Raw genomic sequence first — 15,129 nt, 5'->3', positions numbered from 1 at the left:
ACTGTTGCCACACCCCTACATTTGGGCACTGCTTCATTATCTGAGGTATCGCAAATTGCATTGGCCATTGCAATCATCAGCAATCGGCTCCACTTCCGATTTTATGATGGAAGAAGGTCATGGATGAAGCAGTTGAGATTGGTTGGGCCTAGCACACTGTCCTGAGGAACTCCTGCAGCGATGTCCTAGAGCTGAAATAATTGACGTCCAACAAACACAATCATCTTCATTTGTGCCTGGTCCTGATCCAATGACTGGAGAGTTTTTCCCTTGAGCCACATTGACTTTCTAGCATATAGCTTCACTGAGATCTAAATGATGACATAAGTTGCTGGAACAGAGCACAAACAGGTTTATCAGATGAACTCCAAGTTGAAACTATTGTATTTTCATAGTGGTCACTTCCATCTATCCATCAATTTTTGTAATCTCCATAAGACAGTCACTGAAGAGTTGAATATGAATAAAACTACAAATTTAATCTGCAGTAGATTGCTAAAATATAGTCCTGCCCTAATTATTCTGTAAGGACAGTGTTCTATTGCAACTACAATACTTTCCTTAATTTATTGCTAATTCTGAGAGCTGAAATTCCTTCCAGATCCACAGTTGCTGGTTTGAAGGAACAACTGAGAAACATCCATCTAGCTGACAACCAGACCAGTACACCATCAAAACCAGGTGTGTGCAAGCTGCTGCTTAATGTACAAGAGAACCTAGTTAACACTACAACCAGGTCTCTCCCTTCATTGTTACTGCTCCGATGGGTTCTTATTACTTAGCCCTAAGATACTGTCCTTTTCTCTTTCAAAGGTGCTGTTAGCAACCCTCCCTCAGAAACATATTTTTAATCAATGTTCTGGAAACTGTCATCCCTTCTTCAAATATCCTTTCTTCTCCAAAGTCCTTGAGCATGTTGTCAACTCTCAAATCCCTCATCTGTCCTGCATCTCCATATTTGAATCTATCTAATCAAGACTCTGTTTCTTGCCACATCACTAAAATGGCTAGTCAGTGTCCCATTCAACATCTTCTGTGACTGTTGTTACAATCCCCATAGAGATCATTAATTCTTAAAGAGAAATTTGAACACCCAGTGATTAACTGTAAGAAATATTGCCACAAGATTTCACAGTTTTAAACAACACAAACTTCAATGTATATAAAAGAAAAATTAAGCAAAGCAAGCACTACTACAAGAACTTAACTACAATTAGTCATGATTTAGAATATAAATCCAGTTTTACTTCACAATAATACCCAAGAGTTTCCTTATACATTACAGTATCTTGAGGATTCATTCACTTCTTCTTTTGGAACCAAAGCAAGTATGCCATAGCTTTCCAGAATTCACTTTGATTTCTCCTCAGTGTTCCAGCTATTCTCTGAAGTATGAGATTTCATGGGGATCTTTCCATTAGTTTTTGGTTAAACAATCCTCCAATTTCTCTTCAAAACCTCACAACTGTGAACTTCCCAGCTCAAGTTTTGGCCTCACTGCATTCGTGCTTAGTGATTTAAAAATAAGGAACACACCTGGTTCCTAATGGCCTCTGCACTTCTTATCCTGGCTTTGGTCCAGCACAGATTGCTTTCTCCCAGACTTGCTGATTCCACCAGGAAAATCCCTTTTAGATTCTTTAATTTGGGAACTACATGAATAATTTAAATGCCTTATTGAAATCACAACAAAAAGGTCTGAGATGGGTCATCCATTATTTTAAGTTTTCTCACTTCTAAGCCTGACCTTATTAAATAAACACAGGTTGATCTTTGAACTGTAATTATCCCAGATCTGTTTACTAATATTAACTTCACTTCGTAAACTAAAATTATTTACCAAAACATATGAATTATGAAATCAGATATTTGAAACACGATAACCGTGTTGCATCCTCATCCTATTCATCCTTATCTGCAGCTTTTGACACATTGGCCATGTCTTCTTCCAGCACTTCTGCATTGTCTAGGCATGATTCCCCTTTTGATTATAACCAGCAATGGCTCTTTTCCCTGCCTCTACATTGTTACTTCTGGAGTCCCCCAAAAGTCTACCCTTTCTCTCTCCTCTTGCTCATCTACCCCATTGGTAACATGATCTGAAGACATGGGATCAAGTTCCACATGTATACTAACAACACCAAACTCTATCTGACCACCGAGATAAAAACAAAAATAAAAACAAAAAAACTACGGATGCTGGAAATCCAAAACAAAAACAGAATTACCTGGAAAAACTCAGCAGGTCTGGCAGCATCGAAGGGTCATGAGGACTCGAAACGTCAACTCTTTTCTTCGCCGCCGATGCTGCCAGACCTGCTGAGTTTTTCCAGGTAATTCTGTTTTTGTTTTCTACCTGACCACCACCTCTCTTAGTCCCCCCTCTACCTCTGTATTATCAAACCACTTGATCATGAGCCAGTCCTAGATGAGCCACAATAAAACTAATGACAAGCCATTGCCTTCACCCCTGGCCACAACCTCTGTGCTATTGACTCCACTCCTCTCCCTGACCACTATCTTAGATTGAAACAGACTGTTCACCACCTCGGTGTCCTGTTTAATCCTGAGCTGAGCTTTTGGCCCCATATCCTCTATCACAAGGACCACCCTTGTTTACCTCCATAGCATTGACAGTCTCTACCCTGCATCAGCCCACCTGCTGCCAAGACCCTCATCAATACATTTGTCATTCTAGACTCTGCTATTCCAATGTTCTTTTGGTCATCTACCCATCCTGCTGCCTTCATAAACTTTGGCTTATTGAAAACTCAGTGCAGGATAGGTTAGCAGCAGCAAAGACCAAGGGCACTTGATAAGGTGCCACATAAAAGGATAATACACAAGATATTTACAATCTATATTAATGACTTGGACAAAGAGATCGAGAGTGATGTATCCAAGGATGCTGACCATGAAAAGCTTTGAGGAGGATGCAAAGAAGCTGCAAAGAGATATAGACGGGTTAAGTGAGTGGGCAACAAGGTGGCAGATGGAGTATATTGTGGGGAGGTGTGAGATTATTCACGTTAGTGATAAGAATAGAAAAGTGGAATATTTTTAAAAGGCACGGAACTTTTAAATGTTAATACTCAGACTTGTGTGTACTCGTACAAGAAACACAAAGTTAGCATGCAGGTGCCACAAGAAATTAGGAAGGCAAATGGCATGTTAGTGTTATTTGCTAAGTGCCTGGAATTCAAGAATAAGGAAGTCTTGCTACAATTGTATAGGGCTTTGGTGAGACCACTACTGGAGTAGTGTGTGTAGTTTTGGTCCCCATACCTAAGGAATGCTATACTTACCTTGGAGGCGGTACAGTGTAAGTTCACTAGATTGGTTCCTGGGGTGAGAGAGTTCTCCTATGATGAGAAGCTGAGTAAATTGGGCCTATACTCTGGAGTTTAGAAGAATGGGACATGATCTCAGTGAAGCATACAAGATTCTGAAGAGACTTGACAAGGTAGACACAAAGGTTGTTGCCCCCTGAATGGGGAATCTAGAATATGAGGCACAGCTTTTGGATAAGTGGTTGGTCACTTAGGACTGAGGTGGGAAATTTCTTCATCATAGGGTTGTGAATTTTTGGATATCTTTACTCCGGAGGGTTGTGGATGCTCTGTCATTGAGTGGGGTAAATAGATTTTTGATCACTTAAGGAATCAAGAGATAAGGGATCCAACATAAAATTGGAGTTAAGGCAGATCAGCCAAAATCCTATCGAATAGCGGCGCAGGCTTGAGGGGCCGTATGGTCTACTACTCATCCTATTTCTTATGTTCTTAAGCCTCAGTACCCATTATTCCTTTGTTTACTGCTTCACATTAGTTCCTAGTCTCCCAACACTTCTACTTTAAAAATTCTCATCCTTGTGTTAAAATCCTTCATGTCTTATCCCTCCCCATCTCTGAAACCTTCTCTAGTCCTACAATCCTCCAAGAACTCTGTGCTCCTCCAACTCCGGACTCTTGTGGAACCACTTCTCCATTTGCCTTGCCATTGGCAGGGCATTCTTTCTGCCATCTCGATCCTACACTCTATACTCCACTGCTTTTCCAGCTGTCTCTTCTCCTTTAAGACTTCTTAAAATCCACCACTTCCACCAAGGCTTTACTCATCCTTCCTAATATCTCCTCCTTTGGCACGGTATTGATCGGCTATGCTCCCGTGAAGCATCTCAGAACATTTTTCTATGTTGAATGTGTTGTTGCTGAGCAGATTTATTGTCACAGTGCTGATAAACACTATATCAAAATTCTACAATGGAGTATTTCTATTTGGTATATCCTGTATGGTTCAAGCCCTAATTTCAATACTTAGATCGCTCATCGGAAACTCCACCTCTTTCCCACCACTTTAAGCCCTGTAGAAACTCTTTCACTGACTCAGTCGGTAAGTGCTCCATGTTGTACAGAGTCATAGAGGCCAGCATGACCTTTGTTTTAATTCCAACTCCTTCTCAAGTTAGATATTCTCAATCAACTCATCAGTGGAGGTACTTCAGTTGGCCTCAGGATCAGGATTCTCAAATTAATTGATTACTATCCAGTGACCCTTGCTGCAAAAATGTGTGGATTTTGATAGAAGGCTCAGCTGTGGTGTTATTCACAATCAAATAGCTTGCAAACGCTGTGTAGTTCCATGTGTATATTAGATATGAAATGGTAGAGAAGTTAAATGCTCAGAGAACCATATCATAACAAGTCACTGCTTTCAGGGAAAATTGTGAGGGTATCACATTTTTTCATTATAAACATGCAGCAGTGGTTAAAATAAAGTAATTTCACTCTGGTCTTCAGGTGGCTGCATAAGTGAAGCTTTAGGTATCATCCAAAACTGAGGCATAAGCATTCGGGTAAGTGTGTAAGGTCCGAGTAGAGGAGATCATTTAAATATAAGGTTATTTTCCCTCAGAAACCCACCATTTCAGTTCTATACATTCACTAAAGTACCATTCAGGCGACTCATGTACTGGACCTTCCAGGCCTGGATGCTGAATAGAGTGATATTACTATTAGACAGGGGACAGTTAGTCCAAAGTGAAGACACCCCAGCCAGAATTTGGTTTTCTTTTGGTACAGTGGCATTATTTTTGCTTTACAAGTAAGAATGCTAAGTAGTATAGATACATGTTCAGAAATTGATTTTCATTTTAGTAAGGCATGCCATTACCTGGTTATGCTTTTCATTTCAGATACAAGAAAACATTACCCAAAGAAACAAGCCAGGACCCAGTCACTAAATGAAGATTCTGACTCCAGTCTAAGTTCCACACTCAGTCTGGTAGACATAAGCTCAGATGATGACCTTTCTTTGTCGCAAGATCTTGATTTAGATCCACCAAGTAAAAAAGGTAAAGGCTGGAAATCAGATAGTTGTAAATGCTGGCTGAACAATCCAATTGCTGCAATAGCAGACCAGTAGATACAGGTTTTGGTTCAAATCTCATTCTCCTTAATAGACATGCTTTGCCTATCAGGAAAGGCTGGGGCAAGAGCTGAGGGGTGACCGCATATAGGCTTTTAAGATTATTAAAGGGTTTGATAGGGTAGACGGAAAAAAGTTGTTTCTCCTTGCAGGCAAGATCAGAACATTGGTCCGTATGGTTACTAATAAATCCAGTTGGGAATTCAGGAGAGTACTTAGAATGTGGAACGCTTCACCATACGAATAGTTGAGGCAAATATCATAGATGCTGTTAAGTGGAAGATAGGTGAGCATGTGAGGGAGAAAGGAGTATACCGATCGGTTTAAATGAAAAGGAAGGGAGGAGGCTCATGTGGAACCATAAGCACCAACATTGACCTTTTGGGCCAAATAGCCTGTTTCTATGCTGTAAGTTCAATGTAATTGTTTTACTAGCTTGCAGTATAGAATACTTAGTTACCATAGCTATCAGTCTGAGGGGAGAAAATAAAAGATAAAATAACACCAGCAGAGGCTGTGAAGGATTTCACAACCATGAGAACCCCACCCAGGCTTAAGAATATGGAGATAAAGAACTAGGGTTTATTTTCTTTTTAAATTGAATAACCAGTGGTGGATTAAGAAATTCATCCACATGAACAACACTTTGTTTCTTGGTGGTTACACTAAGCAGGGGCAACATAAAGTTTATATTCTTCAGTAGCTAAGTGTATCTGTAGAGCTTGAATTTGTCATCAAGTTGTATCACCCATGTTTTTTCAATAACTCAAGTTGTCAGTGGAGAAAATTGACAGGGATTTTGCAGTCTTAAGATAATCGTTTAATTTACATTCTTTTTTTCCCCCCCCAATACTACAAATCATAGAATAGTACATAGAGGGAGGCCATTTGGTCTCTTAAGCCTGTGCCAGCACTTTCAAAGAGCAAACCATTTAATATGATTGCCCAGGAGTATATTTTTGACACATATTGAGCAATGTTTGAACATCATGCCTCCCCTTCTGCTATTTTCCTTTTAAAATGTACTATATTTTTTAGTTTCCCGTTGATGCTTCTCTGAAACTTCCATCCAAAGAATGCAGCTGGGAACTATGATCATGGCACTGAAGTTCACATTCACCATTCCTATTCCAAACTTTTGTGAGGGCTGCTCTAAGTAACTTTGAAAACATACAACAATAACAACTTGTATTTATATAGTGCCCTTGACATAATAAAACACCCCTTGGTACTTCAGAGACATTATAAAACAAAACAATGCTGAGCCACTTACGGAGATATTAGGGCAGATGACCAAAAACTTGGCCAAAGATCTAGGTTTAAGGAGCATCTTAAACTAGTAAATCATGGTAGAGAGTGTTAAGGAAGGAACTTCATAAGTTTAAGGCCTGGGCAGTTGGAGACATGGCCTCCAATGGTGAAGCGATTAAAACTGGAGGTGCTTGAGAGACCAGAGTTCGAGGAGAGCAGATATAGTGGAGGATTGCAGGGCTGGAGGAAATTTTATTAAATTTTTTTTTTTAATTCATTCACGGGATGTGGGCTTCGCTGGCTGGGCTAGCATTTATTGCCCATCCCTAGTTGCCTTGAGAAGGTGGTGGTTAGCTGCTGCCTTGAACCGCTGCAGTCCATGTAGTATAGGTACACCCACAGTGCTGTTAGGAAGGGAGTTCCAGGATATTGACCCATCGACAGTGAAGGAACGATGATGTATTTCCAAGTCAGGATGGTGAGTGGCTTGGAGGGATGTTCCCATGTATCTGCTGCCCTTGTTCTTCTCGATGGTAGTGGTCATGGGTTTGAATGATGCTGTGGAAGGATCTTTGATGAATTCCTGCAGTGCATCTTATAGATGATACACACTACTGCTACTGTGCGTTGGTGGTGGAGGGAGTAAATGTTTGTGGATATGGTGCCAATAAGTGGGCTGCTTTGTCCTGGACATTGTCAAGCTTCTTAAGTGTTGTGGGAGCTGCACTCATCCAGGCAAGTGGGGAGTTTTCCATCCCATTCCTGACTTGCGCCTTGTAGATGGTGGACAGGCTTTGGGAAGTCAGGAGGTGAGTTACTCGTCACACTATCCTTAGCACCTGACCTGCTTTTGTAGCCACAGTATTTATATGGCTAGTCCAGTTCAGTTTCTGGTCAATGGTAACCCCCAGGATGTTGATAGTGAGGGATTCAGTGATGATAAAGCCATTGAACATCAAGGGGCGATGGTTGGATTCTCTCTTGTTGGAGATGGTCATTGCCTGACACTTGTGTGGCACGAGTGTTAATTGCGACTTGTCAGTCCAAGCCTGGATGTTGTCCATGTTTGCTGCATTTGGACATGGACTGCTTCAGTATCTGAGGAGTCGTGAATGGTGCTGAACATTGTGCAATCATCAGCGAACTTCCCCACTTCTGACCTTATGATGGAAGGAATGTCATTGATGAAGCAGCTGAAGTTGGTTGCTTCGCCTCCGTCGCATCTGTTCCGATGATGCTACCTTCAAAAACAGTTCCTCTGACATGTCCTCCTTCTTCCTTAACCAAGGTTTTCCACCCACGGTTGTTGACAGCACCCTCAACCGTGTCCGGCCCATCTCCCACGCATCCGCCCTCACGCCTTCTCCTCCCTCCCAGAAACATGATAGGGTCCCCCTTGTCCTCACTTATCACCCCACCAACCTCCGCATTCAATGGATCATCCTCCGCCATTTCCGCCAACTCCAGCATGATGCCACTACCAAACACATCTTCCCTTCACCCCCACTGTCGGCATTCCGTAGGGATCGTTCCCGCCGGGACACCCTGGTCCACTCCTCCATCACCCCCTACTCCCCAACCCCCACCTATGGCACCACCCCATGCCCACGCAAAAGATGTAACACCTGTCCCTTCACTTCCTCTCTCCTCACCGTCCAAGGGCCCAAACACTCCTTTCAAGTGAAGCAACATTTCACTTGCATTTCCCCTAACTTAGTCTACTGCATTCGTTGCTCCCAATGCGGTCTCCTCTACATTGGAGAGACCAAACGTAAACTGGGCGTACGCTTTGCAGAACACCTGTGGTCTGTCCGCAAGAATGACCCAAACCTCCCTGTCGCTTGCCATTTCAACACTCCACCCTGCTCTCTTGCCCACATGTCTGTCCTTGGCTTGCTGTATTGTTCCAGTGAAACCCAACGCAAACTGGAGGAACAACACCTCATCTTCCGACTAGGCACTTTACAGCCTTCCGGACTGAATATTGAATTCAACAACTTTAGGTCTTGACCTCCCTCCTCCATCCCCACCCCCCTTCTGTTTCTTCCCCCTTCCTTTTGTTTTTTTCCAATAAATTATATAGATTTTTCTTTTTCCCTCCTATTTCCATTATGTTTAAATATTTTAAAATCTTTTATGCTCCCCCCACCCCCACTAGAGCTATACTTTGAGTGCCCTACCATCCATTCTTAATTAGCACATTTGTTTAGATAATGTCACCAACTTCGACACCTATGTGTTCTTTTGTTCTGCCGTCTGTGACATCTTTTGATGATCTGCTTCTATCACTGCTTTTGCCTACAACCACACCACCCCCCTCCACTTCTCTCCCCCACCCAAACCAACCAACCAACCACCACCCCCCCCCCCCCCCCCCCCCCCCCACCACCACCACCACCACCACCACCACCACCACCACCACCACCTTAAACCAGCTAACCAGCTTATATTTCAACCCTCCCTGGGATTCACCTAGTTCTGTCAAAGGGTCATGAGGACTCGAAACGTCAACTCTTCTCCGCCGATGCTGCCAGACCTGCTGAGTTTTTCCAGGTAATTCTGTTTTTGTTGGAGATGGTTGGGCCTGGGACACTACCCTGAGGAACTTGGAGATAGGGACGGTTAGACTATGAAGGGATTTGAAAACAAAGTTGAAAGTTTTGAAGTTGAGATGTTGCTTAACCGGGAGTAAGCGTAGGTCAGCAATCAGGGGCTGATGGGTGAACAGGACTTGGAAGAGTTAGGATATGGACATCAGAGTGTTGGATTACCTCAAGTTTATGATGGGTAGAATGTGGGAGGGTGTCTTGTTGCATAGTGGTAGCTACCTCTGAACCAGAAGCTCCTGGTCCGATCCCACTCCGGGACTTTGGCCATGGTGTGTTAATAATGTAGCCTAAAAAGGTTGATTATCAATCTGCAAATCCTTCCAAAATGCTTACAGTAGGTGGTAGGAGCAGGAGAGCCTCCTGGTTAGCCAGAACCTGCAGAAGGCAAACCACTGCAATACCTTGCCAAGCATCATGAGCCAACACAGGTCGCCAACACTGTCTTAGGGCATGATATCTGAAGAGAGAGAGAATGTGGAAGGCCAACCAGCAGTGAGTTGAATAATCAAATCTAGAAGGTAAGAAAGACATGGATGAGGATTTCAGTGGCAGAATTTCTTGAGGTGGGACAGAGTCAGGCGATGTTATGGAGGTGGAAATAGACGGCCTTGGAGATGGTGTGGATGTATAGTTGAAAGTTCATCTCCGGGTCAGATACGACTCCGAGGTTGCAAACTATCTGGCTCAGCCTCAAACAGTTGACAGGATGCAGTCAGTGGCCAGGTAGCAGAATTTGGGGATTGAAGACAATGGCTTCAGTCTTCCCAATAATTAATTGGAGGAAATTTCTGCTCATCCAGTGCTGGATATTGGACAAGCAGTTTGATAATTTAGCAGCAGTGGAGTTGTTGAGAAAGGTGGTGGTGAGGTAAAGCTGGATGTGGTTAGCATACATGTGGGAACTGATGTGTTTTTAGCTGATATCCCCGAAGGACAGCATGTAGATGAGAAATAGATGGGGCCCAAGGATAGATCCTTTGGGAACATCAGAGTTAACTGAGCAGGACTGGGGAGAGAAGCCATTTTCTGGCTACAGTTAGAATTGAATGGAATCAGGAGAGGTACCTATCTGGACGATAGTGGAGGAGTGTTGGAGGAAGATGGTGTGATCAACTGCATCAGGCTGCAGACAGGTCAAGGAGAACTAGGAGGGATAGTTTGCCTTTGACACAGTCACATAGATTGCCATTTATTACTTTAACAGCTGTTTCAGTACTGTGGCAGAGGCAAAAATGTTCCAGGAAAGATTCAAACTTGGAGTTCCAGGAAAAGTTGGGCACAAATTTGGGAGGTTCAAGAGAAAAGGCAGGTTGGAGACGTGGCAATGCTTTTCAAGGTTAGTGGGGTCAGGGTTGATTTTTTGAGGAGACGGATGATGAAGGCAAATCTGAAGGAGAGAGGGGCAGAAGCTGAGGAGAGAGAATAGTTAACAATGTCATTTAACAATATCAGCTAACATGGGAGCCTGGAAGGGAAGTTGGGTGGTCAGTAATCTAATGAAATGTTGGACACATGCATCTCTAGAGAATTGTGCCTATTCCAACACACACTGAAAATCACAAGGTAGTAAGATGCTGTACCAAATGAGAAATTCATACATGTGTAATAAGCATATAGCACTGGGAAATTTATAAGATGATATGCCATAAGAGAGGGAATTTGCCCTTTATTAATTGGATCTTCAAAAGTACATGCATCATAACGAATTCATGAAAGGCCTGCACATTAAGGCCTGAACCACCCAGTCTCCTACTTTTTAAATTGGTATTTTAATTCAGAACCAGCATTAACTTGCAGCATTGCAACGTAATCTCCTAGCATAACATGTGAAGATTTTAATGACTACACTGATTATGGTACGTAGGACAGAAGTTCCAACAATTCTGCCAGACAGCTTAGTTGTGGAGCTTTCCTCCAGATATTGCTGGTTAATTTCTCACATGGCTGAAAGCACAGGAGATCCGGAAGTATGAAGACAAACTTCCACTGGTGGGTTTTTCTTATTTTGTTAAATATTTTTGTAAGGATAAAGGTTTCTTTTTTTTTACAGGGGAAGGAAGTAAAAATGAAAAGGACGAATGCAGAGCCATGTGGGAGAGTTGAGAGCGATATCCGAAAGCTTTGACAAATAGATGGCTTTTAAAGGTGAAGAAAGTAGTAGAGAGAGTGGCTTAGAAATGGAAGTTTCAGAGTTGAGTTAAGATATTTGAAGATGTAATTGAACATCGCAAAGTATGTCAGAAGTAAAAGCAACCGGACACTGAATCATTGAAAGGGAGGTGTGAGGGGTGATAACCTAAGGCATGATCAAAAGGGTAAATTTTAAGGAGTGTTTTGAAAGAGGGAGAGAGTAGTCAGGTTGCAGAGGTTCAGGGGGAAAAAAATCCAAAATGCAAGGCTGAGACATCTGAAGGAGTTTGTGAAAGGAGAATTGAAATTAGGCTAGAATTGGAAAGAGTACTTAGGGTGTACAAATTTAGGGCTGATGGAGATTGTATAAGAAGGGAAGAACAAGGCCATGAAAATGAGGACCAGAATTTTGAAATTGATGTGTTGGGAAGAAGAAGTCAAGAAGGGTGGTGAGAAAAGGGGTGGGAAGAGTGTGGATCACCACCATGTGTGGATTCTGCTATATACAAATTAATTGGACCAGTCAAACAACCAACCACAAAGACAGAAAACTATAATGATTTCACACATCATATGGTTTAGGGAATGTAAAAGTAATAAGACTATTGGAACGGGAAAGGGTGATTACAACTATTAGCAGCTTCCTGTTCTAAAGACCTCGTGGCCCAAATGTTGTTCATGCAGTGGTTCAGATGATGCTTTTAGAGGTCTGCAAGTAAGCAGTTCAATTCAGATATTATGTTGATCAGTAATATTGCAAATTGATCACTACCTTGAATGAGTTGACATTCAACAGCATCATGATTGCAGAATACTCCAGCATGAACATCCTGGATATTACTATTGATCAGAAACTGAACTGGATCAGGCATATAAATACAATGGCTACGAGAGCAGGTCGGAGGCTGGGAATTCTGCAACAAGTAGCTCACCTCTTGACTCCCCAAAGCTTGTCCACTGTCTGCAAGGCACAAGTCAGGAGTGTGATGGCATACTCTCCACTTACCTAGATGAATGCAACTCCAACAACACTCCAGAAGCTCAATACCATCCAGGACAAAGCAGTCCGCTTCATTGATACCCACCCACCAACCACCTTAAACGTTCACTCCTGCCACCATAGGTGCACTGTTGCTGCAGTGTGCACCATCCACCAGGTACACTGCACCCACTTGCCAAGGTTCCTTCGACAGCACCCTCCTAACCCACAACCTCTAGTGCCTAGAAGAACAAGGGCAATGAGTGCATGGGAACATCACTTGCAAGTTCCTCCCCAACACCATACTGCCTTGGAGTGATATGATCATTCCTTCACTGTTTTTGGGTCAAAATCCTGGAACTTCTTTCTTAACAGCACTGCAGATGTATATAGCAGATGGACTGCAGTGGCTCAACACCACCTTCTCGAGGGGCAATTGGGGATTGGCAACAAACGTTGGCTTCGCCAGTGATGGCCCCATTCCATGAACGAATAAAAACCTATCAAAAATGTTGAGAGACTCATTATTTCATTTAGTTTTTTCCCCTTTACTAATTCAATACAAGCTACTTGTCATTACACTTAATGAATTTGAAAATCAATAAATGACTCGTAATTTCTCAGCTATTTATATTTCATGTAACCAACAGGACTATGATAATTTTATGAACTGGATGAGATTGAGTCTAGCTTTTATTTTCTAGAGGGAGGGAGATGGAGGAATGAGTGAAAACATGTGATTTGTTGACTAGTGAGTTGCTGAGTTTTTCAACTTACCTAAAGCTGGAAAGTAATTTTCCCATTTAAGTTGTCAAGTGGGATGCTCCAACACTAGATTTTTTAAGTTGCTCCTTCAAAATGGCATTCCAGCTTAAACCAATGATGGGTAACTCAAAAGTAATATTTTGTTCCATTGCAGGTGCCAGGTACTGCTCTGCCTTCTGCACAGAGGAGAGTGAGAGAACACCAAGAACTAATTATTCCGATGAAGATGTCAGTGAGGACTTAGAAGGTCTATCTGACAATCCGCCTGAACTAAATCTCAGTGATTTGTCCTGAGTGGTGGAGTTTTTGAAAACTGGGGAGGAACATTTCTGCATCCTTTCTCATAAAGGTCCCTTTAACGTTTTCAAAGTTATGCTTTTTAATATTTAAATCAAAACCATCCATGTCAAAGGCAAGAATTTCTATCAAGTGTATGATATCTATACACTTTAGATAGACTTGATCTAGACAGAAGGGCAGTTTGTGTATTTTTATATGTTGTTTTATGGTTCCAGGCTAATATTAATTAACATTTTATCATCTCAAGTTCTAGTCCTTTTCTGGTAAGTTCTGAAAACCTTTAAAGGTGCTTGAAGGTACTCCTTTATCTACTGACGACTACTATTAAAACCAGCAATCATTTGTATAAAGTTGAGGCAGAATTTATGAAATTGAGAAATTGTAGATGAAGATTGTGGTGCTGTGCCATTACAATGTGATTCTTGATCTCATAATTTCTCAATCTTAGCTGTGCTTTTGCAAAAGATGCTGAAAAAGGAGGTACCTCCAAGGCAAGAAATCATCATTGAGCCTATGCTGCTCCTGCTGATCTTGAAGTAGAGATATGAATGTCCAAAAATTGGTCAGTAAGTTTTCACTAGTGAACTAGGAAAGAAACATTTTTTGGACTTGACATCAGTTTGGAAGAACATGGTAGAATTGTTTAGCATACACTTCAGGTTTATTCAGCTTTTCTCCCAGAAATTAAGAAATAGATTAATCATGGTTCATTGTTCATTAAAAGACAAAAACTCAATTAATCTCAATATTTACATTCATTACTGCTGTGTGCAGCAATAGTCTAATATCTGAAAGAATGGACTGGGTTTCTTGAGTATTGAAGTGTTTGGCTGGAGAGAAATAGAAGCTTTATCATGCTAGTTGATTTCTTGTGACATTGCACAGAAGTCAAAAAGTGTACTCTGATTTTTATCAGCAGCGTCTTGGTCTAAGTGACCGATAAGAATGGTCACTGGCAGGCTGAAGGTTATTGAAGATGGGGATAGTGGGACCTTGAACAACTAGCAGCCAATGTCCATGGGCAGAGAATAAAAGGATCAACAGGGATTGTCAAAAAGTAGTAGAATCACTGGGTTCATTCCCAATGATCAAATCCATTAGTGAGTCTTACCTTCCTGGCCTCAATTAGAAAAAAAATCCCATACACATTGTAGGAGCTACAATCCCTATCACTTTCATCTACGTCTTTGACCAATTAATTTTGGTGTAGTCAAAATTTCATTATATAAAGGTTACTCATATTCAAAATTTCTTTGCATGTTATTTCTTTCATCTCCCTAGCAGATAGCTAGTATTATTTACGTTTAAGAAGGGTAGAAGATCATGTCCAGAGAACAATAGGTCAGCTTAACATCAATGACAACAGATATAGTGGAACCTCACTAAGGGATATATTTAAAAATCTAGAAACCAAAAATATAATTATGAATTGTCAATATGGAGCCCAAAAGGAAAATTTTGCTTGACCAATCTCATTGAATTCTGAGCAGACGAGGGTAATGCTGTGGCTATGATATAGCAAAGATTTCCAAAAATACCTTTCATAAGATGCTACGTAGTAGATTAATGAGTAAGTTTAGAGCATGGGGAGTTGGAGTACAATTAACAGAATGGATAGCTGGCTGGCTGAAAGAAAGCAGTTTCGGGGTGGACAGTAGCTAAAAGAAT

The 15,129-nt window shown here is 41.6% G+C and overlaps 1 protein-coding gene across 1 annotated transcript in view; it reads left to right on the top strand.

Annotated features, from left to right (window-relative positions):
* The window catches only part of LOC121288923 (golgin subfamily A member 6-like protein 4), a 37,859-nt gene extending 23,150 nt beyond the window's left edge, over window positions 1-14,709 (top strand). The window contains exons 10-12 of the mRNA XM_041207790.1: window positions 602-681; window positions 5,195-5,353; window positions 13,316-14,709. Of these exons, the coding sequence (XP_041063724.1) occupies window positions 602-681; window positions 5,195-5,353; window positions 13,316-13,455 (379 nt within the window). The 3' untranslated portion in view covers window positions 13,456-14,709. The remainder of the gene's footprint in view (window positions 1-601; window positions 682-5,194; window positions 5,354-13,315) is intronic.
* Window positions 14,710-15,129: the final 420 nt, after the last annotated feature.

Source organism: Carcharodon carcharias, chromosome 16 (assembly GCF_017639515.1).
Source record: "Carcharodon carcharias isolate sCarCar2 chromosome 16, sCarCar2.pri, whole genome shotgun sequence".
NCBI classification, from domain to species: domain Eukaryota; kingdom Metazoa; phylum Chordata; class Chondrichthyes; order Lamniformes; family Lamnidae; genus Carcharodon; species Carcharodon carcharias.
Note: the sequence above shows the minus strand (reverse complement) of the source record. Positions and strands in the feature narration are given on the sequence as shown.